This window comes from Gadus morhua, chromosome 22 (assembly GCF_902167405.1).
Source record: "Gadus morhua chromosome 22, gadMor3.0, whole genome shotgun sequence".
Lineage (NCBI taxonomy): Eukaryota > Metazoa > Chordata > Actinopteri > Gadiformes > Gadidae > Gadus > Gadus morhua.
Genome location: NC_044069.1, coordinates 6,261,246 through 6,286,245, shown reverse-complemented (window position 1 = coordinate 6,286,245; position 25,000 = coordinate 6,261,246). Strand labels below are relative to the sequence as shown.

The following is a 25,000-nucleotide window of genomic DNA, read 5'->3' as shown; positions in this document are numbered from 1 at the left end:
GTGGTTTCTGAAGGAATTTTGAAAAACACGCACAGGTTCGTTAAACCTAACAGAACCGTTCGGGGCCGTAGGTTTTCAGCGTGAGGGTAAACATAGACGAAGGAACAATAAAACCACGACCACTAAGGGATTAAGAGGAAAATTTAAGCATTTTTTGGTAAAGGAAGACTACTAAAATGAATAGGGAATGGAAACACTGAAACAGCGTACATTATAACGCACAGTATTTAACGTAACCGATTAAATACATCGGATTACTCAATTACTTTTACTTACTCAAACGCCCTTTTAAAAGGCTTTGTAATAACTCTGAAGTTGTGTGAGGGAGAGAGGGACTCTTCCAAGGTCTTTGAAGCTCTGGTTTCGTCTTCTGTTTGGTGTGGTACCCCGAGATGTTTACTGGGTGCAGTGTGGTTTCACCACAGTGGAACTAGCTACCAAGGCGCCACTATCAACAACAAATGAAAAAACATGGCCGCCACCATATTCCTTACACAACAAGATATACACAACACCATATTATTTAATATAGGGTGACACTCAAAGCCGAGAGGTTCCACCTCTAGATTTTGGTGACAGGGGAGATTAAAAAACAATGGAGTCAAGTCAGGTTTATCCGAACGAAACACCCAACGCCTTGCTGGTGGGAGAAGGAAGCGATGGGAGATATGCAGTGCAGCTTTAACTGGACTGTGAGAACCACTGAGCTGCACTTGCAGATGCTGAGATCTGAATCCTGACCCCACATCTCGCCATTCGTCAGACGCTCTTATCCAAAACACACTCAGATCCATGTCATTAAAGAGGACCTATTATACTACTTTTCTTGTCTTCATTTCTTATTAATGACTCCTAATAGCGCAACCTGACACGAATCACAGCACAAAAAACGATGTCGATTTTCGGGAAACTCTTCCTCTCATCCGGGCGCTTTCAGCATTCTCTGTCAACGCTCGGTTTCGTCCTTCTCCGCCCCCTCGCCCTCCTCCAACCAACCCAACTCCGTTGTGATTGGTTACCTTCCTTGAAGCGCGCGCGCGGGCAGATTTGACCAGGCATATGGGGGCGTGGCAGGAGTGCCTCTACGTAGATGATTTCCCGGAAATGTGAACGAGTGAATCGCAAACGTTGTCCCGAGTGTTTAGCGCTCTGCACAGCCACCCCAGACCGTCAGCAGGGAATGCGTCGAGATGCGTGTACGTCATTATTTAACACTTTAGTATGGTTGAACATGACTGTCAATCATTATAACAACGTTTATAGGTCATAAAAGTCGAAAAAGCATAATAGGTCCCCTTTAAGGAACAGGTGGGGTTCAGGGGGCGCCTGGCTCAAGGTGGACTGGGAACTACGGGGATCGAACCAAGAACCTTTAGGCTGGGACACAAAAGCCACTACGCTCCCACACATCCGTCGCTACAGTTCCCGACGCTTCGAGAGCTCATCTCTCGGTAATCGCGGAAACCAGGGCCGACCGCCGATCACGTAGTCACGGTAACGGCGAGCAGGGGCGAACGGCGTGGACGACTGAAGAAGAACTCTGAGGCTGTGTTTCCATCCGATCCGTCAGGTCGAATCCCCTCCGGGGGCCCCCGAAGAGCGGGACGTGATCAAGTGTGTTTCCGGAAACAATCGAATTACCCCGGCGAGGCCGCCGACGTGAGCCCAGACACGATGTCCTCAATCAGGAGGGTCATACCGGGCTCTGTCCCCGATGCCGAGAGGGGGAAAGAGGGAGGGGAAGAGAGAGAGAGAGGGGGAGAGAGATGGGGGGGAGAGAGCGAGGGAGAGCGAGAGAGGGGAAAGAGAGTGAGAGAGAGAGGGAGGGAGAGAGAGGGAGAGAGGGAGAGGGGGAGAGAGTATACTAGAGATATAATCCGTCTATCTGGTGGACACGATAAGCAAGAGCAAGGTAGAGAGTGGTCCTGTGAGGCTCGACTGGTGGAGCAAGGCATTGATACGGCCAGGGTTAGGAGTTGGATTCCCTGTCCATCTCAACTGGTAGGCCATGGCGTGGTACCGACTGGGTTTTGGGTTCGATCCCCAATCACGGGATTGTTAGACATCTGGACAAAAACGTAGAAATACAATGTACAGAGAAAGAGTCCATGAAAGCCAAAAAATGTTTTTTTTCCAGGTGCACCAATCTTCATGTGTATATGCGCGCGTGTGTGTCTGTGTGTGTGTGTGTGTGTGTGTGTGTGTGTGTGTGTGTGTGTGTGTGTGTCTGTGTGCACGCGTGTGTGTGTGTGTGTCCTGTGTTAAGTGGACCAGAACATCCTTATTAATTGGTGATTGTCCGTCTTAGCGTTGCTGAGGACAATGACCAATCCCTCTGAGTCACCTGTAAGAGACACCCTGCTCTCCCTCCCTCCCTCCCTCCCTCCCTCCCTCCCTCCCTCCCTCCCTCCCTCCCTCCCTCCCTGAGGTTTAATCGAATCAGCCCCTTCGGTTCCCATGCCTTCAGCTTCTGTACCGATGCTGTACTCTCTCTCTCATTATGTTGGATCGTCATCTGATCCATTTAGCAGTGGGGTGACGGTGATAAGAGAGAGAGAGAGAGAGAGAGAGAGAGAGAGAGAGAGAGAGAGAGAGAGAGAGAGAGAGAGAGAGAGGGTGAGGGTGAGGTGAGTCATAGTAACAGCCGCACTGACATGCTGCAGAGTGATAAGGCTATTAAACACACAGATCTGGTCCCTGGCATAATCCAACACTCTCTCTCTCTCTCTCTCTCTCTCTCTCTCTCTCTCTCTCTCTCTCTCTCTCTCTCTCTCTCTCTCTCTGTCTCTCTCTCTCTCTGTCTCTCTCTCTCTCTCTCTCTCTCTCTCTCTCTCTCTCTCTCTCTCTCTCTCTCTGTCTCTCTCTCTCTCTCTGTCTCTCTCTCTCTCTCTCTCTCTCTCTCTCTCTCTCTCTCTGTCTCTCTCTCTCTCTGTCTCTCTCTCTCTCTCTCTCTCTCTCTCTCTGTCTCTCTCTCTCTCTGTCTCTCTCTCTCTCTCTCTCTCTCTCTCTCTCTCTCTCTCTCTCTCTCTCTCTCTCTCTGTCTCTCTCTCTCTCTGTCTCTCTCTCTCTCTCTCTCTCTCTCTCTCTCTCTCTCTCTCTCTCTCTCTCCATCTCTCTCTCTCTCTTTCTCTCTTTCGCGCTCTCTCCCTCTCTCAGATTGAGGGGAAGAGAGAGAGAGAGAGAGAGAGAGAGAGAGAGAGAGAGAGAGAGAGAGAGAGAGAGAGAGAGAGACAGAGAGAGAGAGAGACAGAGAGACAGAGAGACAGAGAGACAGAGAGACAGAGAGACAGAGAGACAGAGCGAGAGCATTAAAGTGTGTGGGATCTAGGACATCCGTGCTGTCCTGTTCTGAGAAGCTGTACACCTGTACTGGCAGACGTCTGAAGAGATGATGCCTCTAATGCACCTCTTCTGACACGCTGGCACCAGGCCAACACGTGCATATGCAATTATGCACACACACACACACGCACGCACGCACGCACGCACGCACGCACGCACGCACACACACACACACACACACACACTGTGCACGGCTCCTTAAGCCCCTGTGTCCTTGGAGTCAGTTGCTATTACCCAGAATGCACGTCATAATATCCATAAGCCACTGTTCAGTGGAAATATTAGACATTGATATTAACATGGGTTATATTAAACCTAAGCGTTTGCTAACCTAATAACTCAATAACGGAGTTATTAGGTTCAAACTCTGCCTATACACTCCGACTATAGACTTAATAATCATCAACATGTGTGTGTTAAACTGTGTGTTAAAATGTACCCTTTTTTTTTTAAATCCTAAACAATCCAAACAAAAGCCTTTCTAACTTAAACGTCTCGCTTCATTCACCCATTTGTAACCTAATACCATAACTGAACCATCTCTTCCCTGAAGTTACCAGTAGTTAACTGGACCTTTATTTATGGGGTCCAACTGCTATTCCACAGGGTGAAAGAATCAGCCTTGTTATATTATTTCATGCTCGGGCAGAGAAACAACCGCACGGTTATACAGAGTTGGTCGAGGCGTCAGGATATCACCAGTGTTGACAGCTTGGGCCCGATTTCACGACCAAACTGGCAACCCTGGTTATCAATCGGGTCAGAGGTCAGTTTAGACATGGCCTAGGCGGGGATAGGCTACTACAGTCCGTTGCAGACGCTCAAAGGACACGGCATTCACGATCCAGCTGTGCAATGAAGCGCCACAACCGAACAGGCTAAACAGTGTGTGTGGTCGTGCTGGATTGTCAGCCAAACTTTGGTTCTTTGTTGACCAAACAGAAGAGTACCCCCTAGTCGCCCACTCGTGTGAATAAAAGGGGGGCCCTGAAAACATTCAGCGCGTCTATTTCGAGCACAGACACAAACGCATTTCGTCTGGGGGTTTCTACGTTGACAGGTCATAAAGACACACAACTTTCCCAAAATACAAACTTATTTTTGGACTTGACATCCTTTGAAGCTGGTGATTTGTCATGTTAATGCAACTTTGAATAGCCATCTTCAAAAATATTTTTTATTGTCATATTAATAATTTTTTGGAGTTGTCATATTCATACAATTTAGACTTGGTATAGACCTGTCATTTTGATACAATTGGTGATTTAGCCGACAGGTTCACAACATTTATGAATTGTCATGTTTATAAAACTTTTATTTGGAATATATATATATCATGTTCATACATTTGAAATGAGGTCCAGATATGTAAGCCTAATCATTCCCATCAGTTCAAAAAGAGTTATAAAGACCAAAAGGCATTATTGTATAATGTTTTTATACGACAATGAGTCATTACGATTAGTTGTACCTCACTGCCCCCTGGTGGCCCTTCACTGTAACTACAGGAGACGCTAAAACCACAACGTCACGTCCGGCGGTAGGAGTATCGCTTCCTTCTTTTAGCCCTCGCTTCGGTTCGGAGAAGGAGCACGTTTCTAGAACTTCAGAATATTCTGCCCCATCTCATCATTTATGTTTTGTTTAGAGCCAAAAACATTCATCTTCTATTAGAAAACAACAAGTGTTGCCTGTTGTCGTTAGGTGAAGTTATACATTAGGTTTAGAGAAGTCAACCGTGTAAACAGTTTAGTATGCCAGTCGTCAACGGGGAAACCATGCAGAGGTGTGTATTTTATTTTGTTCTGTTTGTTCTTTCTATCTCAAAAGCGTTAAAAATGGATACTATTTTCAGTGCTCACTTGTTTTCATGGAACTTTGAACCATAATGTCCGCTATCCGTGTGACCTATGTGTTCTGTAATATATAGTCCGTTTATGTTAACAATTTTGCTAACTCAACCAAGCGTGGTGTATCTTCAGATAGCATGAACTTGGTGTTGAAACACATTTGCTTGGTGTTACCCATTCGGTACCAGTTATCCGCAGACCGTTTCCAGCGAGGCCCGGCCTGTCGTGGCCCTGTCCTTTCCTACCGTCTCTGCTAGAGCGACCTGAGGCCGTTTGAGGCCCAGCTGTGTCCTCTGCACAGCAGGGTTAAGATTAACCTCTGACAATTATTATAATCTTCGCGAAGATTGTGTGTTTTCTTGTGCTGGATGGTGCCATAGATTTAACTAAAGTGCTGTTCTCCAGGATCATGGATGAATCGGATGACCATGCTTGTCGGTGACCCGGAGTGAAATGGCCGCAACACGTGGGTCTACAGGTCTACATGGCCAAATATGAAACTTAATTTGACGTCAAGTAACTCCTGAGACGTGAGTCAGTGAATGATATTGTAAATAAACTACCAAAATATTTAATACTTGACCATATAAGGCTCTTCTAATGGCATCTATTTTCCATCCATATGTTCTCTATTTTGGAATGGTTCGCTGTATGATATGAAGGAATATATCCAAGATGGGTGGTCTTTAAAATTATGTGAATATCAGTCTTCTGACCTACATCTACTCCCCCTTTGGTCATAATCCTTCTTTCTAAGCTAATGCAACCAAACCAAATAACTAGTCACTAGTATGAAACCGGGCTGAGTTTACTCTATTTTGCATCGTTGGTACCTGAGTGGTACCCGTCAAACGCAGACCGTTTCCAGCGAGGCCCGGCCTGTCGTGGCCCTGTCCTTTCCTACCGTCTCTGCTAGAGCGACCTGAGGCCGTTTGAGGCCCCGCAGTGTCTTCAGTACACAGCTGGGTTAAGAAAAACCTCAGACATGGATACTCTCTGAGAGAACTCCTCTCAGAGTGGTGGGTTTTCTTGTGCTGGACGGTTCCCTAGATTTAACGATAGTTTTCTTCTCCAGGAGCTTGGATGACTCTGCTGACCGTTCTGTCGGTGACCTGGAGTGAACAGGCTGAACATGTGGAACCGGTCGACCTCGCCAAATATGAAGCGTATTGGACGTTATCATGCAACTCTTGAGATGTGAGTCATTGAACGAGATTGTAAGCAAACTACCAAAGTACTTGTAATTTGGACATAAAATCCACCTAATGCTTGCCTTTTTGTTTACTGTTTTGGATCGCTTCCATGTTTGACCTTTATGAGGAAATGTCAAAGATGTCTACTAGATGATCTGTAAAATTAATGAACGTGTGATTCTTCTGACTTAAATCTAAGCCCCTCTGGTCACAATCATAATCCTTCTTCTAAGCTAATTCAGCCAAACCAAACCGATCACTAGTTTGACAACGGGCCGAGTTTAGTTGATGTTTGGATCGTCTGTACCCGACTGGTACCAGTTATCCGCAGACCGTTTCCAGCGAGGCCCGGCCTGTCGTGGCCCTGTCCTTTCCTACCGTCTCTGCTAGAGCGACCTGAGGCCGTTTGAGGCCCCGCAGTGTCTTCAGTACACAGCTGGGTTAAGAAAAACCTCAGACAAAAACATGAATTTGATTTACTAGAAACCCTGGCTAAACCTCTGCTTGTTGTTGTTCTGAATTTCAGCTGTTGCTGCTGACCACCCGCCGTTGGGGCCGACCGTAGAGGAGCAGACGAAGACCACGGTATAGTCCTCTGTGGCGCCACCGAGAGATGGATGTTTTCGCGTTGTGAACGAGGTAATACCCTAATCACTATGAATCACTACCCTGCTTAAACTAGGCCTGTCCCACATTCCTTACTCTATCTCTGAATATCTTCATAAGATCAAAGGATCATGGTACCTTGTTGGTTTTAAATGTTACAATAAACTCCCTCCAAATGACTTGACCTTCACGAGGGGAAATCTGTTAGTGGTTGTGAAACTACCAACTGATTATGAGCTATCCCCATAGCCGGCTTTTGCTGGTCCTCAAAGTCTCGCATCTACCACTACCTCTTCAGATGTCACCAGTGCATCAGACTTTTTAAAGGACTAATCTTCCTCACCCATGGTGGTCCTTTCGAAACAGTCCCTGGTAGTTATCCGCAGACCGTTTCCAGCGAGGCCCGGCCTGTCGTGGCCCTGTCCTTTCCTACCGTCTCTGCTAGAGCGACCTGAGGCCGTTTGAGGCCCCGCAGTGTCTTCAGTACACAGCTGGGTTAAGAAAAACCTCAGACATGGATACTCGCGGAGAGAACTCCTCTCAGAGTGGTGGGTTTTCTTGTGCTGGACGGTTCCCTAGATTTAACGATAGTTTTCTTCTCCAGGAGCTTGGATGACTCTGCTGACCGTTCTGTCGGTGACCTGGAGTGAACAGGCTGAACATGTGGAACCGGTCGACCTCGCCAAATATGAAGCGTATTGGACGTTATCATGCAACTCTTGAGATGTGAGTCATTGGAACGAGATTGTAAGCAAACTACCAAAGTACTTGTAATTTGGACATAAAATCCACCTCATGCTTGTCTTTTTGTTTACTGTTTTGGATCGCTTCCATGTTTGACCTTTATGAGGAAATGTCAAAGATGTCTATTAGATGATCTGTAAAATTAATGAACGTGTGATTCTTCTGACTTAAATCTAAGCCCCTCTGGTCACAATCATAATCCTTCTTCCAAGCTTATTCAACCAAACAAAACCGGTCACTAGTTTGACAACGGGCCGAGTTTAGTTGATGTTTGGATCGACTGTACCCGACTGGTACCAGTTATCCGCAGACCGTTTCCAGCGAGGCCCGGCCTGTCGTGGCCCTGTCCTTTCCTACCGTCTCTGCTAGAGCGACCTGAGGCCGTTTGAGGCCCCGCAGTGTCTTCAGTACACAGCTGGGTTAAGAAAAACCTCAGACATGGATACTCTCTGAGAGAACTCCTCTCAGAATGGTGGGTTTTCTTGTGCTGGACGGTTCCCTAGATTTAACGATAGTTTTCTTCTCCAGGAGCTTGGATGACTCTGCTGACCGTTCTGTCGGTGACCTGGAGTGAACAGGCTGAACATGTGGAACCGGTCGACCTCGCCAAATATGAAGCGTATGGGACGTTATCATGCAACTCTTGAGATGTGAGTCATTGAGCGCGATTGTAAGCAAACTACCAAAGTAATTGTAATTTAGACATAAAATCCACCTCATGCTTGCTTTTTTGTTTACTGTTTTGGATCGCTTCCATGTTTGACCTTTATGAGGAAATGTCAAAGATGTCTACTAGATGATCTGTAAAATTATATGAACGTGTGATTCTTCTGACTTAAATCTAAGCCCCTCTGGTCACAATCCTTCTAAGCTAATTCAGCCAAACCAAACCGGTCACTAGTTTGACAACGGGCAGAGTTTAGTTGATGTTTGGATCGACTGTACCCGACTGGTACCAGTTATCCGCAGACCGTTTCCAGCGAGGCCCGGCCTGTCGTGGCCCTGTCCTTTCCTACTGTCTCTGCTAGAGCGACCTGAGGCCGTTTGAGGCCCTGCAGTGTCTTCAGTACACAGCTGGGTTAAGAAAAACCTCAGACATGGATACTCACGGAGAGAACTCCTCTCAAAGTGTTGGGGTTTTTTTTGTGCTGGATGGTGCTATCGATTTAAGGGTAAATGTATAGATGAATCTCCAATGCAATTAAAAGGCCCTGTGCTGAAACCTATAAGGATGGATAGGCTGTCCGGTTGGTGCGGTCCGCTGGGTCGAACCATTTGGGGGGGGGGGGGCATGCTTGAGAGGTCGCCGCATGGTTGGAAAATAACGAATATACATCACACCTGGTGGAAACTGGGGGTCCATGTACTACAGCAATGAATTGAGAAGATTGAGGGTAACATGTTAAAACTGGGTCAACATGTGTGATACAAAGTTTTAGATGGTAAAGATGTCTCAATTTTGTTTCAGGAGCGGTTGCAGTACGGGTTGAGGGCACTGGCGGCTTCATGGAGCTCGGAGGAGACGGTGCATCCCCCGGCCTGGGGTGTTGGCTGAGCTTGAGTCGGTGGTGAACAACCTCTGATGCAGAGTTTGAAATGTGGTGTAAAGGGCCCTGGCTTCAGACCCTAGCTTTTCATTTGGTAGCACCAAAACAAATTAGGTAGCACCATATATTTTTTTTTTTGGTGAACAGGAGTTCCTCTTTAGTGATGTTGTAGGCGGTGTTAAAATTGATGATTTCTTCATTCCCCGCCGTGCGGTTGCTCTCATCTATCCTATTAAATGAGCTTGTGCTTTTGGCTTTCGTAGTGTAATTTAATGAATGAACTTTGAATTGTGTAGATCCTTTTTCGCCAACCTCTAACTGTCTTCTTCAGAAGAATCTGAGATTCTTGTCGCTTCCTCTGCTAACCCTTCTCCACCACCAACATAACAGCCTCATTTGTTTCCTCTGGCACATTTTTTTCCTTAAAATAATCGACTATCGACCGCTTCATATTGTATCTGCTTTGTTTACTTTTTTGTGCGTGCTGCGTGCGCAGCAAGACTATGGACGTGTATTGTGCAGACCATGGACTAAAAGGTGCAGGCAGAGACAGGGAGCGAGAGAGTAGTGGACTCGTAGGAATGAGCCAGAAAGTAAGATTTTATTATCAACCACAACCCCGGGAGTGGGTTGTGGTTGATAATACTACTTGTCCTCCTGCAAGTAGCACCGGAGCGACCTCATTCAGTTTGAACTCGCACCTTAAGAAATTAGGTTGCATATGCGACCTAATAGGTTGCACTCTGGAGCCCTGCATTACAGCTGGATTAGCTGCTCCCAACAGACGAGTTAAAGGCAGACGACATGTAATCAAACAATGTGTTTTCTATTGAAATAAAGATTTAACACAAATACTTATGTTTGAAGTTTTTATTTGTTACATAAACAACTATTGCACTGCACCCATATAATATTCTGGTTACATTTTTTGATGAATCTGTTTGATGGCTTACTTTTTGGTTCTTTCAGTCACATTTATTGGGGTATAATTTATCAAAATCGATTTACTGGTGCATCACATGTGATCGTCCAGGGACTACACATCCCATTTCCTTCCGGGTGTAGCTGCACGACCCAGATTGCCATGGTTTCGACGATAGGACGTTGAAAAGGCGTGGATACTATAACACTCGCCATAAATTATACTTCCGTTTTCGATGCCGCGTCTAATCAAAGTGGTGAAGGCGCCTACCATGTGAAAGACTAGTGCGAAGGTGACTTAATGCATTACGAAGATTACATACGATTGTTTGAACCAGTTTTGTCCACAAAGCAGTCGAAACTCGTTCGAAATTTGTTTGCCTGTGATCTGAAACTTCTCCTTGTAGGATACAAAAGTAGCATGCTAACATTTGTGATGTAACTTTTTTGGAGGTAAGCGATCGTTTAAACAAAGCTTATACCATGCACTGAGTTTACTTTCACTTTCGACTAGTGAAGTTCGGCTGGTGTAAACATGGCGGTGGAGAAGAGGGGGGTCGGGGTGGAGGTGCTGGGGGTCCCGAACTTGTTGTCTAATGATCGGACGATTGATAAACTCCTGATCCACTTTCTGAGACCACGGAACGGAGGTGGGGAGGTGCGGCGGGTCATCTACCCGACGAGTGTACCCGGGCAAGCCCTGGTCATATACGACGAACCAGACGGTAGGTCGACTACAACAAATTAAATACGTGTTCGTTCGGTTAGGATATTGGACCATAAAGGGCAAATATTGTAGACTTGGTTACAAACAAAGTTGTATTACCCCCTACAGACGCTTCCCGCGTCCTACAAAAGAGCCACCATGAACTGGAATTTGGGGACCGAAAATTTCCTGTGGAGGTGAAACCTGTCGACAGACCCGAGGTAAACCATAACCACAATCACATTATAAAGTTTTAACACACTTTGAGATGTTAGGGAGTGTGTGTCTGCAAGACACGTTTTAATCAGTTTGTGTGTGCTACTGTTTGTTTTTACCTTGTAATAAGCTTGACCTGCCAGTGGAGGCCACCCTGAACATAAGCATGATCGATGATAAGAAGGATCTGAGTCGACTTATGAAGATGCATGGCCTTAAGATCATCAGCATTCGAGGCAGCCTGGTACGAGTTGAGGGCTCCATGATGATGCTGAGGTCGTTCAAGGCCGAAACCCAGAAGATGCTGGAAGCACAGACCTACAGCCTGACCCGACCCTCCTCATCCTCATCGGGACAAAGTATGTCGCCCCCTGGTGCCGATTCCAGGAACTCCACCAATGGCAGCTCAGCGCAAGCTCAACAAAACCAATGGAGATCCTCAGAACCACGATCCCTTGATTGCCCTTCCCCTACCCCCTCTTCCTCCAGATCCTCCTCCTTATCAGCGATTGGTCCAGGAGACAGTAGGCAACAAAACCACCGGAGATCCACAGACCCACGTTCCCTTGATAGCCCTTCCCCTACCCCCTCTTCCTCCAGATCCTCCTCCTTATCAACGATTGGTCCAGGAGACAGTAGGCAACAAAACCACCGGAGATCCACAGACCCACGTTCCCTCGATAGCCCTTCCCCCACCCCCTCTTCCTCCAGATCCCCCTCCTCCTTACCAGTGATTGGTCCAGGAGACAGTAGGCACACGCCTCCCAAGAAACCGCCCACTGAGACCTTCATCTTGTCCTCAGTCGTGTTGGACTACGCCCAGCGCCTCAAGAAGCTCGGCATGGACGACATCCTGCAGGGCCATGGCGTCGAGATGGAGGCGGTTGCCATGGATACCGACGTGAGCGGGGTCTCTGTTACGGGGTGGCGCGCACAAGACGCCGCGGCCGATCTCCGACGATTTCTGTCCAAGCTCGAAAGCGAGCTACACACCCGCCAGATTCACCTGAGCGACCTCAGCCACGAAGTCCAAGTGCGCATCGGCAAGCGCATCCAGGAGCTGAAACACAACTACCCGTCGGTGCTCATCAGACAGATGGGCGGAGCCGTCCACCTGATTGGACCGCGGTCGTCATGTGACGAGCTGAAGGAGAGGGTCATGCAGCCGAGGCCTACTGAGTGGCAGCCGCTGGAGTATGGGAGGAGAACGGGGAGGAGCCAGGAGGAGGAAAGGAGTCGGGAGAAGGAAAGGAGTCAGGAAAGATCGACCACGCCAAAGAGGCGGAGCCAATCCGTGCCGAGAAATAGGACGGGGAGAAGAGATGAGCTAGAGGGCGAGGCTACGGCTAAGCCAGCTCCGCTGCCTTCCCTTGGTGGCGGCCATTCTTGGCAGAGAGCCAGGGACCATGGAGACCAAGTAGACCAAGGCGCCGCTCGGACACCAGAGTTCAAAGGTCTAAGGGGAAGGAGCAACTCCCTGACTAGGACCATCGCTAAGCCAGAAAAGACCACCAACCACGTGAGCCCGGAGAGAACAAATTCAAAACCCTCAAGGGGTCCAGTTATAAAGCCCTGCTTAATGTCTCACTCAACAATGGTTAAAAAACAATTTGGTTGGTAAAATCTTGTCAACTTGTTCTTAGGCATGATTGTATCATAATGGTTCATGTTCCAGTGATTAAGTATGTCTTGGTTCTGTATCCTTCCATCGGCGGTTTGGTTGTGTTATTGATATTGAAGTAACCTAGCATGAATGTGAAGATAATCAGTTTGTAAATTGTACCTAGCTTAATGTAACTTCATTTTTGTATAATCTACACTTTTCATTCTACATTCAGACATTGTAAGGGTATGGATCAATGCACTGAATCACCATATACTCATTTATTCCACACCACCAGATACAAATAATCACTTTTCATTAAGAGAGGGTCCAATTAAAATGCTTTAACATTCAGCAAATAACATAATTTGCCATTAAACCTTTAAAATGACCAAATCAATCTCATTTTCAATTGTTTTAATGCAGGAGACTTTTACTTATTATGTCACGTCGAATGCATCTCCCAATTACCACCACTAGAGGGAGACACTGGCAAGAGCTCAGACACTCCGCTACTCGTTTACCACAGTAATGTGTGCTGTAAGATTCAATTCCACACCATAGCTATCAGCATTATTGTTGAAAAGCGTGTGTCTGACAAAGAGTTTTGTGAAAGTAACAATACCCAGCGTAACCTGTCTATCCATGGAGAACTCTAGACCTAAACTTTCTTCTAAAATGTGAACACACCGGTACATCGGACAAACCACACAAATAGTAGGTTATTTTCTATGCAGGAAGACGGAGTTCACCTTGAAAGAGGAAGCAGATGTTAGACGGATCTGTCCTATTTTAGGCATGCAGTCTAGGGATCATAAGACTGACTCAACTTCTAGTTACAGTAAATAGCAGTTCTATATATCCCGAACGGTTTAAACATTCAATATGACGTGTTGTCATAAGTGGAATAAAAATAAACATTTTAGAAGGGGGATAGTACGATATCCTAAATTTACACACGTTAGGAATATGGTCTTTACCCATCACTCTCATTTCACTGTGAAGCGGTGGAGGAAGTACCCAGACAGAAGACGGAGAACTGAAACTTTATGATGATAAAACTCAGCCCTGCGGGCTAAAAGTAGACCATGTTTCAAACTGGGATGAAAAACAGCTTGTGGAAACACCAGAAGGTTAGTATTTTCACTTCCAACACGGAATACGTTTACATCCCTCATCAAGGACGCCAACCTCATAACCTGTTGGAAAACCTGTTGTTGAATTGTTTATCTCCTTGCTGATTGCATCCATAATAAGCCGATCCCATGTTCAGCTCTGAGGTAAAAACTAAACCATAGACAGGGTTAAACGTTGTCGCTGCATACAAACCCCTAAGGGAAATGACGAATTAAATTCGAATTCAGACAGGAAATGCCACCATTCTTCCCAGGAGATAAGGACATTTAATGACCTGGTTCTGACAAAGTCCATAAGCTATGTGGTTCTGGGAACTGTCCAGAACTTGAGTAAGTCAGTAAGGTCTGAAATTCAAATAAATGATATTTAAAACAATACATGGTATACCTACCCATAGAGGAATACATTAGAGAGAGTAAAAGGTTACTGAGTGATCAAAGTTTTCAGAAGGTTCACACGAGTAACTTCTGCCCCTGCAGGAAGTGAGAGAGAAGGAGGGTGAAGGGAGAGAGTGACCGAATGAGAAAGAGAAAGAGAGAGAGCGACAGAGGACCATAATGCAGGAACATTACCCTTCCTCTAATCATAGCTCCACGTATTGACACAGACGTGCACACGCTCACACAGAGGGCTGGACGGGGTGACGTGCTGTAGCACGCTAACCACAGGCTCTACGTTTCTTCACTGAGCACACCCAAGAATCCAGTGGAAGTGTCTTCTACGCCACTCCCCTGCACTCGCATGCACCCTCACGGCCGACACTCACACACTCTCGCCACTACCGGGTCGCGGGGTGGAGAAGGCTGCATCTCCTGTGAAGGCTCTCTCGCTCCCTCCTGCTGTGCTGAAAGCAGATTTGTGTGTTTGTTTGTGTGTGTGAGTGTGAGTGTGTGTCTGTGTGCTGATTGATGTGTGAGCAATGGCGGAGCTGGAGGCCTTGGAGTTTGGGAAGTCCGACTTTGTTCTGTTGGACGAAGTCAACATGGAGCAGTTCATGGAGAACCTCAAGCTGAGGTGAGGAGGAGAAGGAGGGCTGTGTCCGAGGAGCAGGGCTGGGTGGGGGGAGGACGAGGTGGAGGAGGAGGGCCGGGTTGGAGTAACACCAGACCAGAACCTCACTGAGAAGGAGAGATGCTTGGGTTTTGCATCGTCTCCTTTGGGTTGGCTGGAGATGTGACAGTACGTTGTAGGTGGTAGTTTCAGTCAATGATGTATGACTCACCTTTACTAAATACAAGGTTGGTGAGGGTCACTTATAACCTTGTTTTTCTGATTCCTATGCACTCAAACTTGTTTTTTCTGAAACTTGTACGTTCTCCAGTATTCATGCACTGTACATTCAGCCTAACTTGTTTATCACCTTGGATCAAAGCATCTGCTAAATGTAACGACTTATTCACTGTCTACTACTTTCTCACTAAACTGACGATTGTTTGTTTGTCCGAAGCCGGTCGCGGTGAATCGAGTTAGTTGAGTTGAGTCTGGAGCTGGATGTAGTCGTGCTGGTTAGTGAATGAAGTATGTACCTCCAGAGAATGAAGAGCATGCAGTTCACGTGACTGCTGTTGTCTCTGCTCTGAACACTTAAAATCAGCTTAAGAGGAAGGCGTGTCCGCGGGACATCTCCGCTTGACTCACCGCTGTACGAGAAATTGAACGGAAGGGCACACACTCACACAGTGTCGTTTGACTTTCAACTTTCCCGCTCGTTCTCTCTAGGTGGCAGTATGACTGGTTGGGGGTTTTGGTGGCTTCTAGTTATGTCTAGAGATGCAGGCGGTCACACGCGAAATGTGTATCAGTGTTGCATCCGACCTCGGGACAGGGTGGGATTCACAGCAGCTCCTTTCTAAATGACTTTACTTTAACACTTCTCTGTCATTCTTTCTGTGAAGCCTTTGCGTGGGCTGTCAGTGAATCATGTTACCCACCCTTTCCTACTCCGGGTGTGGTGTCAACATCTGTGTGTGTGTGTCTTCCTTTTTGTGTGTGCGTGAGTCTTCTGGCTGTGTGCGTATGTGTGCGCACGTGCATGTGTGTGTGTGTGTGTGTGTGCATACGTGTGGCCATGCACGTGCATCTGTGTTTGTGCACACACCTACATGCAAGTGTGTGCATATTTGTGTGTGTGTGTATGTGTTTATGGCTGTGTGATATGTTACACTCTGTATCTTAGTTGCCAGACAACCCTCGCCCCCACCTTCCCGTCATTCTCACTTCCTCCCTTCATGTCGTCACATCGGAGCAGGCGATAAGTTCTACAGAAGCCCATTTTTACACAACTGGAGGCGTCCCGTGGTGCTGTTTTCCTTCCCTGTTCAGAGCTCTTTATGAACCAACACAAACCAAACACAACATACTTCTCCATACCGGCATCTATACAAGCACATACTCCATACCGGCATCTATACAAGCACATACTCCATACCGGCATCTATACCAGCACACACTCTATACCAGCACATACTCTATACCAGCACATACTCTATACCAGCACATACTCCATACCAGCACATACTCGCTACCAGAACAAAGACAGATAGACTCCAATCATCACCCTTGCAAGCTGTCTGTGAACCATATGTTTCTCGGGAGGACTCTACCAGATCTCACTCCTTGATGAGCACACTGTGGAAGTGTGTGAACCGATGTGAAAATAACACGATCAATGCAATCCATATCCAGTGCAACGCACCCTGCTGCTAGCAATTCATATTAACATACGCACATCTCGACCATGTGTAGGAAGGTGGACATAATATTCATGTCCTTTTGATTTGGTCGTCTTACATGTCTTGCCATCTACTGTGCTGAGATTGTAGATTAATACAGCGTGTACTGGCCCTCCCTGGGATTGGCTGCCAATATCTTTATTCGACTTATATGGTCGGGCGTCAAACCCTTAGCTGTACGATGAACGCTGCAGCCTCAGACCACAGTTGTACTTCCTATTTTCGATACTCACACTTTTGTCACTTCCTGTCCTGCGGGGTGGCTCGGGTCTTGGTTCAACTTGGCCTTTTTGAATGCGTCTTCTTTTTCACGGACAACCGTTGACACTCGATGCTCTGTGCATACTGAAAAACGTAGGGGAGAGTCAGGTTAGTGGCTATGGGGTTGAATCCGAGCCATACGGTACTGGGTTTGAGCGCTGATGTGTGCAGTCTATCTGTAAGGATCACCTACCTGCTCCTTAATGACCTGTCTCTGTATTCACTATCTAACCCCAACCTGCTCCTTAATGACCCGTCTCTGTATTCACTGTCTAACCCCAACCTGCTCCTTAATGACCCGTCTCTGTATTCACTATCTAACCCCAACCTGCTCCTTAATGACCCGTCTTTGTCTTCACTGTCTAACCCCAACCTGCTCCTTGATGACCCGTCTCTGTATTCACTGTCTAACCCCAACCTGCTCCTTAATGACCCGTCTCTGTATTCACTGTCTAACCCCAACCTGCTCCTTGATGTTCTGTCTCTGTATTCACTGTCTAACCCCAACCTGCTCCTTAATGACCCGTCTCTGTATTCACTGTCTAACCCCTATCTGTTCCTCAATAACCTGTCTCTGTATGCACCGTCTCACCCCGACATACATTCACTGTATGTCCCCAAAGATAGATATACAGATAGATGAATCAGTTCTCTTTTTGTTTACTAAATAGTAAAAAGAATAAAAGTCCATCCTTCTCTACTCGAGATCTATATTTTATTACCGACCAACCCCAATTACTCAATCTCCCCAATCGTCAGAGTACCCATTCCTATCTCTCTCTCCCCGTCCATCTCCCGCTGTGCCGGGGCAGGTTCGAAATGGGTCGGATCTACACGTTCATCGGGGAGGTGGTGGTCTCCGTCAACCCCTACCGGGAGATGGACATCTACGGCAAAGAGGCCATCAGCGCGTACCGCGGGCGTGAGCTGTACGAGAACCCGCCGCACCTCTACGCAGTGGCGGACGCCGCCTACAAGGCCATGAAGAGGCGGGCCAAGGACACCTGCATTGTCATCTCAGGTGAGACCAGTGGGAGGAGAGACCAGCTAGAGGCACCTGTATCATCATCTCTGGGGAGACTAGTGGGTGGGGAGACCAGCTAGAGGCACCTGCATCGTCATCTCTGGGGAGACTAGTGGGAGGAGAGACCAGCTACAGGCACCTGTATCGTTATATCAGGGGAGAACAGTGGTGAGGCCAGCCAAGGACACCTGTATCGTGATATCAGGTGACACCAGCTAAAGGCTAATGCATCGTCACATCAGGTGAGACCAGCTAAAGGCTAATGCATCGTGATATCAGGTGAGACCAGCTAAAGGCTAATGCATCGTGATATCAGGGGACACCAGCTAAAGGCTATTGCATCGTGATATCAGGGGACACCAGCTAAAGGCTAATGCATCCTCATATGAGGCCTTGGCCTTCAATCCCAAGAGAGGTTCTGGGTTCAAACCCCTATGTCCACAGTCTGCCTGTTGGCATGCTTGAGCAAGATGCCCCCTTAACCCATACCTGCTTGTTAACGAGATGTATCTACAAGTCACTTTGGAGGAACGTTTGTAAATAGGTTCCCATCTCATCCCTTTCTAGATCCTTCTATGTACCATCTCTGCTTGCCTCTGGCTTCTTCTACGATTTGTTTAATTTATGTGTGAGCTATTTTATTAAGACGGGTGTGTACAGTTGTTGTTTGCATGGCGTGAGAAATGCGACTCTTTTGCATGAGCCCAGCCTAGAGGCTACCGTGAGCTCTTCACCGGAGGCTGATGGGACATGACTGTATCCTCTTTCAGGAGAGAGTGGCGCCGGGAAGACGGAGGCCAGCAAGTACATCATGCAGTACATCGCGGCCATCACCAACCCCAGCCAGAGGGAGGAGGTGGAGAGGTGAGGGCCCTCAGTACCATTGCGTCCTCTGTCCCCGACTCGTATAAACCCATTTTAATATATGGTTGTGCACTGTGTTAACGGAGCCATGCACGCTTGCCTGCAGGACCATGCACGCACACACAGACACAGCCACGTACACACGCATGCACATGCACACGCACGCACGCACACACACCCTTTTGTTTGAGAAGAGAAACAGTATTATCGGTAGAAGAAGGGTAGAAGCTACCCTTTCATAATACCCTATCGTATCGCCGTACACCCTCTCTCAAGGACAAAATTCCCCAAATACCCAAACTATTCGATGTGCATGTACACGTCCCTCCGCAGAACACCATCGTAAAGCATTATCCTGACTCAGTGTGCTTCTCGCTCCCCCCCACCTCCATGGGTCTCATGGTATCTCTTTTGTTCGTTATATAATATAAGGATAACTTGTTCGTAACGGAGTGACACAAGAACGCAGGTCGAGACGTTGATATCCATTTTAACTCTGGTTTACCAGCACCTGAACAATGTTACAAGTTACACTTACACCGTAGAGCCTGGGAATAACAATGCATCCCCCTCCCCAGTGTGAAGAACGTGCTGCTGAAATCCAACTGCGTGCTGGAGGCCTTCGGCAACGCCAAGACCAACCGCAACGACAACTCCAGCCGCTTCGGCAAGTACATGGACATCAACTTCAGCTTCAGCGGAGATCCCACCGGCGGCCACATCAACAACTACCTCCTGGAGAAGGTACGCACTTTCTGTTTCACCACAGGAAGTGAAAACCCGTGAGAAATAAATGAACTGCGGGGTTTGGTGTTACAGAACATTAAAATGACTCACTGGAAGAGATTGAATATATTTTAGTTGTAGTTGTTCCCCACCACACAGGCTGAACAGAAAGTTTTTGTTTTGCGGTTTGTTAGCTTTTTCTTGAGCTGTATTTTACCGCCTACTTCTCTGATACAGAAGGTTGAATGTGTGATACAGTTGACAGAGTTTTCCACCACCACAATGATATGAATATTTACATTTAGGGCATTCAGCAGACGCTTTTATCAAAAGCAACTAACAATAATTACATTTATCAGAAGAAAGAGACAAAATATTTTCAGTCGGTACACTAAGGATGTCCATAGAACCATGTGCCAAGCACTAAGTTGATCACACGGAATCCAAACAAGAAAAAGAGGATTCTAAAATTAGCGCAATTTGTTTTGTTCTTGAAACGCTTTTAAAGCGAAAGCAAATGGAAGTTTCCCCAAAGTTTCCCAACTGCTCTGCTTATGCACCAATTGCCTCACTTCCCCGGTCTTTGAATCTTCCTGTCATGTGAGATCGCCGTGGCTACCAGCAGGGGTTCTGTCAATAGATGGATCCCGTGAACACTCCGTCTGTGGGTGATGATGAACCAATCCCTGGAGAACTCTCAGCTATTCACCGTCAGACTACCACGTCGGGCCGGGAGAATATGGTGTGACACGAGGTGTCCACAAAAACCCTCTGCAAAAACAACCACACTTTAAAGCTGTCTGAAAGCACCCAAAGCCTCCTCCTGGTGTTTGGGCGGGGTTTAGGGTGGTGTTTGTTGATGGCAGGGTTGTGTTTGGACAGGGTTAGGGTGGTTTTTGGGTGATGTCAGGGAAGTGTTTGGCTAGTGTTCGGTTGGTGTTTGGCAAGTGTTTATTTGGTGTTTGGGTGGTGTTCGGTTGGTGTTTGGCTAGGGTTAGGGTGGTGTTTGGGCGGTATTTGATTTGTTGTTGGGTGGTGTTTGAGTGATATTGGAATGTTGTTAGGATGGTCTTCGAGTGTTATTCGGGTGGTGTTTGGCTAGTGTTTGGAGGGGTTTGGGTGGAGCTGGATAGTGTTTGGGGGGGGGGGGTTTGTCTATTGTTTGGGTTGTGTTTGGCTGGTGTTTGCTAATGTTTGGTTGTTGTTCGGGTGGGGTCAGGGTTGTGTTTCACAGCGTGAACGAGCAGAAAGCCACTCAGTGTGCCTCTACTATGCACTGGGTTCCCAGCTAGGCCCTGAGGGCAGGCTATAGGTGCGGCTCGACATTTCACAGGATTTGATCCAAAGAATTCCAATCCTGACAAAGGTTACAAAGACGCCAATGAGTGAGAAAATCCTTAACAACTGACATTCCATTAATGTGTGTGTGTGTGCGTGCATCCATTATTTTTGTGGTTGGGACACGCTCCCTGAAAAGTTTTTGCGGGTGATGGCCGCGAGGTAACAAAGCAGCCCCCTCTTTCGTCACTTCAGGTGAAGTGGGAAAGCAGTTGGTTCGCCTCGCCTGGAATTACTGGTTGGAATCGCTGGAATCTGAGTGACTGGCGTAGATCGTGGTAGTATTGTAGATAATTACATGTGTTTATTTTCCTTCCAGTCTAGGGTGGTTCACCAGCAGCAGGGAGAGAGGAACTTCCACTCCTTCTATCAGGTAAAGGGACTATTTGCATTTTGGTAGCTTATTATTATTTATTTTTTTATGACATTTATTTGTATTTATCCTTTATTTAACCAGGCGAAGTCCTGGGGCAACAAGTATACAAGTTACTCAGAAACATTGACGACAAGACAGACTAATAAGGACATCATACACTTGAAGATTATTATCGCTAATCACTAATCAGATCCAACTTTCCACCATCTATCATCTATCAATTTATTCTTTCTTCCATTCACTTACCCCTTCATCCATCCATCGATCTACCAAGACATCCATCCACCCGACCATCATTCATCCTTCCCTTCACCCACCCATTCACCCATCAATCCACCATCCATCCATCCATCCATCCATCCATCCATCCATCCATCCATCCATCCATCCATCCATCCATCCACCATCCATCCATCCATCCATCCATCCATCCATCCATCCATCCATCCATCCATCCATCCATCCATCCATCCATCCATCCACCATCCATCCATCCATCCATCCATCCATCCATCCATCCATCCATCCATCCATCCATCCATCCATCCATCCATCCGTTCATCCATCCATTTGTCCATCCTGCTGTAGTTGTTGCGTGGGAGTCCCCAAACCCTGCTGGAGAGCTATCACCTTCAGGGCGACCCCGCCGTCTACGCCTACACTAAGGAGGGGGCGGGATCCTCTGTGAGTAACAAACATTCACCACAACACATTCACCGCAACACGTTCACCGCAACACGTTCACCGCAACACGTTCACCACAACACGTTCACCGCAACACATTCACCACAACACATTCACCACAACACATTCACCACAACACGTTCACCACAACACGTTCACCGCAACACGTTCACCACAACACCTTCAGAACACTACATTCAGAAGCACATTTGGGTTTGTGTTCGACACTATTATGTATTAAATGGGAAACACCTTTATTCACAACTCATGTCATTCAGGAGCAGGTAGGGGTTAGACACTACAGAGACAGGTCGTTAAGGAGCAGGTAGGGGTTAGACACTACAGAGACAGGTGATTAAGGAGCAGGTAGGGGTTAGACAGTGCAGAGACAGGTGATTAAGGAGCAGGTAGGGGTTAGACAGTGCAGAGACAGGTCATTAAGGAGCAGGTAGGGGTTAGACAGTGCAGAGACAGGTGATTAAGGAGCAGGTAGGGGTTAGACAGTGCAGAGACAGGTGATTAAGGAGCAGGTAGGGGTTAGACAGTGCAGAGACAGGTCATTAAGGAGCAGGTAGGGGTTAGACAGTGCAGAGACAGGTGATTAAGGAGCAGGTAGGGGTTAGACAGTGCAGAGACAGGTCATTAAGGAGCAGGTAGGGGTTAGACAGTGCAGAGACAGGTGATTAAGGAGCAGGTAGGGGTTAGACAGTGCAGAGACAGGTCATTAAGGAGCAGGTAGGGGTTAGACAGTGCAGAGACAGGTCATTAAGGAGCAGGTAGGGGTTAGACAGTGCAGAGACAGGTCATTAAGGAGCAGGTAGGGGTTAGACAGTCAATACAGAGACATGTCATTGAGGAGCTGGTAGAGGTTAGACAGTACGGAGACCTTGTCATTGAGGAGCAGGAAGGGGTTAGACAGTGAACACAGAGACAGGTCAGTGAGGAGCAGCTAGGGGTTAGACAGTAGATACAGACAGATGTCATTGAGGAGCAGGAAGGGGTTAGACAGTGAACACAGAGACAGGTCAGTGAAGAGCAGCTAGGGGTTAGACAGTAGATAGGTCAATGAGGAGCAGGTTGGGGTTCATCTGATTAAACGCTGTGTTGTGTGTCTGCAGGCCAACAGCGACCAGTCGAGCCACCGAGCCGTGAGAACGGCTCTCAAGGTCATCGGCTTCTCAGAGGACGAGATCGAGTCCATCTACAGAGTCCTGGCCACCATACTACTACTGGTAATACTACTACAATACTACTAGATAAAGTCCATCTACATAGTCCTTGCCACCATACTACTACTGGTAATACTACTACAATACTACTAGATAAAGTCCATCTACATAGTCCTGGCCACCATACTACTACAGGTAATACTACTACAATACTACTAGATAAAGTCCATCTACATAGTCCTGGCCGCCATACTACTACAGGTAATACCACTAGAATACTACCATACTTCTACTGGTAATACTACTATACTACCACGCGATCAAGTCCATCAACAGAGTACTGGCTACCATAATACCAGTGGTAATACTACTATACTGCTACTGGTAATACTACTATACTACTAATGGTAATACTACTATAATGCTACCATACTACTACTGGTAATACTAGTATAATACTACTAGATAGAGTCCATCTACAGAGTACTGGCTACTCTGCTGCTTATAGATGAATACTAGATTCAGAGTTCAGTTCCCAGACAGATGGCCGATGCCCTTTAGCTCCAACAGCCTTTGCTTCGCTCCATCGATAATTTTGTTCCACATCACTTCTCTCGCCCCTCACCATGACGTTCTCTGCCCCTCCTCCCTCCCTCCCTCCCTCCCTCCCCCCGCCCTCGTCGCCAGGGTAACATCCAGTTCGGGACGGAGGAGGAGATAGTCCAGGTGGAGGGCGACGGCGAGGTGGTGAGCCACATCGCTGAGCTGACCTCCACCCAGCCCCAGCAGGTGGAGAAGGCCCTGCTGTTCCGCACGGTGGCCACCGGGGGCGGCGACGTCATCGAGAAGGGACACTCGGAGCAGGAGGCCTGCTTCGGCAGGGAGGCCTTCTCCAAGGTATAGAGTACTGTCAGGGCATGTCCTTATATGGAGGGGTACCCAGGGTGCATTGCAGCTCTTCAGATACCTGAACCCTTAACTTGAGTTGCACCACATCCAAATGATTTCCTAAATAGGGTTGTGGTCAGGGTTGGGGCTGCATCACTTTATGACTTCATTTGTACTTAAACTTGTAACTAAACCTTGACCATAATGCCTTTCATGGAGGATTTGAACTATATTCTGTAAAACTGTTATCTTAGATCTAATCCTAGCTAAGTAGCAGATGGTTTTAGTGAAACATGGAGATGCGTGTCATTTCTTCTGACAAATGTACTTATTGTTAGTCACTCTGGATAAAAGCGTCTGCTGAATGCCCCAAATGTAAATGTAAATTTCATAGCAGGCAGGGGTTAGGCAGAGATTGGGGATCGAACCTGGTACCTTTGGGCTGATCTACTCAAAACAACCTAACCCCTAGGAGAGCCTTCCCCTACCTTCCCCTTACCCTGCCTTTGTCCTGTCTTCATGTCCTCAGGCTCTCTATGAGCGGCTGTTCGGCTGGATCGTAGGCCGTATCAACAGTGTGATCGAGGTGAAAGACTACAACCCAATGCTTCATGGGAAAAACACCGTGATTGGCGTTCTGGACATCTATGGCTTCGAGATCTTCGACAACAACAGGTGAGTGTGGAGACTTCTGTCCTGTTCTAGCCTGGCATGAAGTTTCTCACGGAATCATTTCGATCATTTAGGGAGGAGGAGGAGGAAATGACAAACTATAATAATATAACTGAACTCTTACTCTTAAAAATCTTTATGTAACTAAACTGAGCGAAGCTTTGAGTTTACCTTTAACTGAACGGAATTTACCTTTCAACTTTAAACCTATACCAAGGAAAAGACACTTATTTAGCAATGAAGCTTATTCAGATTCTGATTAACTTAACTTTAACCTCACCTTAACTTTACTTCAACCTTAACCTTATCCTAAACTAGAATCATCCTTCCATGTCCCCACTGTGTTGCATTTGTATTGAAACTCAGTGGAGCCAAACCATATAAAACCATATAAAAAAAAA

The 25,000-nt window shown here is 47.0% G+C and overlaps 2 protein-coding genes, 1 long non-coding RNA gene and 6 other non-coding genes across 18 annotated transcripts in view; all 9 read left to right on the top strand.

Annotated features, from left to right (window-relative positions):
* Window positions 1-4,873: 4,873 nt before the first annotated feature.
* LOC115535354 (uncharacterized) lies at window positions 4,874-10,136 on the top strand. 7 transcript variants are annotated; one of them, XR_003974477.1, is made up of 7 exons: window positions 4,874-5,128; window positions 5,598-5,722; window positions 6,268-6,389; window positions 6,912-7,024; window positions 7,596-7,717; window positions 8,264-8,385; window positions 9,204-10,136. It is a non-coding gene; the product is annotated as an uncharacterized LOC115535354 (long non-coding RNA). The 7 variants fall into 7 exon arrangements; XR_003974480.1 differs by having other exon boundaries at window positions 8,264-8,405; XR_003974479.1 differs by having other exon boundaries at window positions 7,596-7,738.
* On the top strand, window positions 5,385-5,520 carry LOC115536424 (small nucleolar RNA SNORA9). Its single transcript, XR_003974707.1, has one exon. It is a non-coding gene; the product is annotated as a small nucleolar RNA SNORA9 (small nucleolar RNA).
* LOC115536429 (small nucleolar RNA SNORA9) lies at window positions 6,044-6,181 on the top strand. Its single transcript, XR_003974712.1, has one exon. It is a non-coding gene; the product is annotated as a small nucleolar RNA SNORA9 (small nucleolar RNA).
* Window positions 6,711-6,848, top strand: LOC115536426 (small nucleolar RNA SNORA9). The gene has a single exon (XR_003974709.1). It is a non-coding gene; the product is annotated as a small nucleolar RNA SNORA9 (small nucleolar RNA).
* On the top strand, window positions 7,372-7,509 carry LOC115536428 (small nucleolar RNA SNORA9). Its single transcript, XR_003974711.1, has one exon. It is a non-coding gene; the product is annotated as a small nucleolar RNA SNORA9 (small nucleolar RNA).
* LOC115536427 (small nucleolar RNA SNORA9) lies at window positions 8,040-8,177 on the top strand. Its single transcript, XR_003974710.1, has one exon. It is a non-coding gene; the product is annotated as a small nucleolar RNA SNORA9 (small nucleolar RNA).
* LOC115536425 (small nucleolar RNA SNORA9) lies at window positions 8,699-8,836 on the top strand. The gene has a single exon (XR_003974708.1). It is a non-coding gene; the product is annotated as a small nucleolar RNA SNORA9 (small nucleolar RNA).
* Window positions 10,137-10,339: 203 nt separating the features above from the next.
* rbm43 (RNA binding motif protein 43) lies at window positions 10,340-13,128 on the top strand. Of its 3 annotated transcripts, none has more exons than XM_030346410.1 (4): window positions 10,340-10,928; window positions 11,039-11,130; window positions 11,256-11,570; window positions 11,682-13,128. In XM_030346410.1, the coding sequence occupies exons 1-4, from the start codon at window positions 10,739-10,741 to the stop codon at window positions 12,744-12,746; spliced, it is 1,662 nt and encodes a 553-aa protein (XP_030202270.1). In that variant the 5' UTR covers window positions 10,340-10,738; the 3' UTR covers window positions 12,747-13,128. The 3 variants fall into 3 exon arrangements, with proteins under 3 accessions (XP_030202270.1, XP_030202267.1, XP_030202268.1); XM_030346408.1 differs by having other exon boundaries at window positions 10,343-10,496; window positions 10,718-10,928; window positions 11,256-13,128; XM_030346407.1 differs by having other exon boundaries at window positions 10,342-10,928; window positions 11,256-13,128.
* Window positions 13,129-14,508: 1,380 nt separating this feature from the next.
* myo1g (myosin IG) overlaps window positions 14,509-25,000 on the top strand; it is a 34,275-nt gene continuing 23,783 nt past the window's right edge. Inside the window, exons 1-9 of one of the 2 annotated variants that reach the window (XM_030346398.1) lie at window positions 14,509-14,879; window positions 17,671-17,879; window positions 18,653-18,746; window positions 19,325-19,490; window positions 21,130-21,183; window positions 21,775-21,870; window positions 22,989-23,102; window positions 23,727-23,936; window positions 24,457-24,602. In XM_030346398.1, the coding sequence (XP_030202258.1) occupies window positions 14,785-14,879; window positions 17,671-17,879; window positions 18,653-18,746; window positions 19,325-19,490; window positions 21,130-21,183; window positions 21,775-21,870; window positions 22,989-23,102; window positions 23,727-23,936; window positions 24,457-24,602 (1,184 nt within the window). In that variant the 5' untranslated portion in view covers window positions 14,509-14,784. Of the gene's footprint in view, window positions 14,880-16,867; window positions 16,967-17,670; window positions 17,880-18,652; window positions 18,747-19,324; window positions 19,491-21,129; window positions 21,184-21,774; window positions 21,871-22,988; window positions 23,103-23,726; window positions 23,937-24,456; window positions 24,603-25,000 lie in introns of those variants that run through there. The other variant, XM_030346400.1, reaches the window with a different exon arrangement.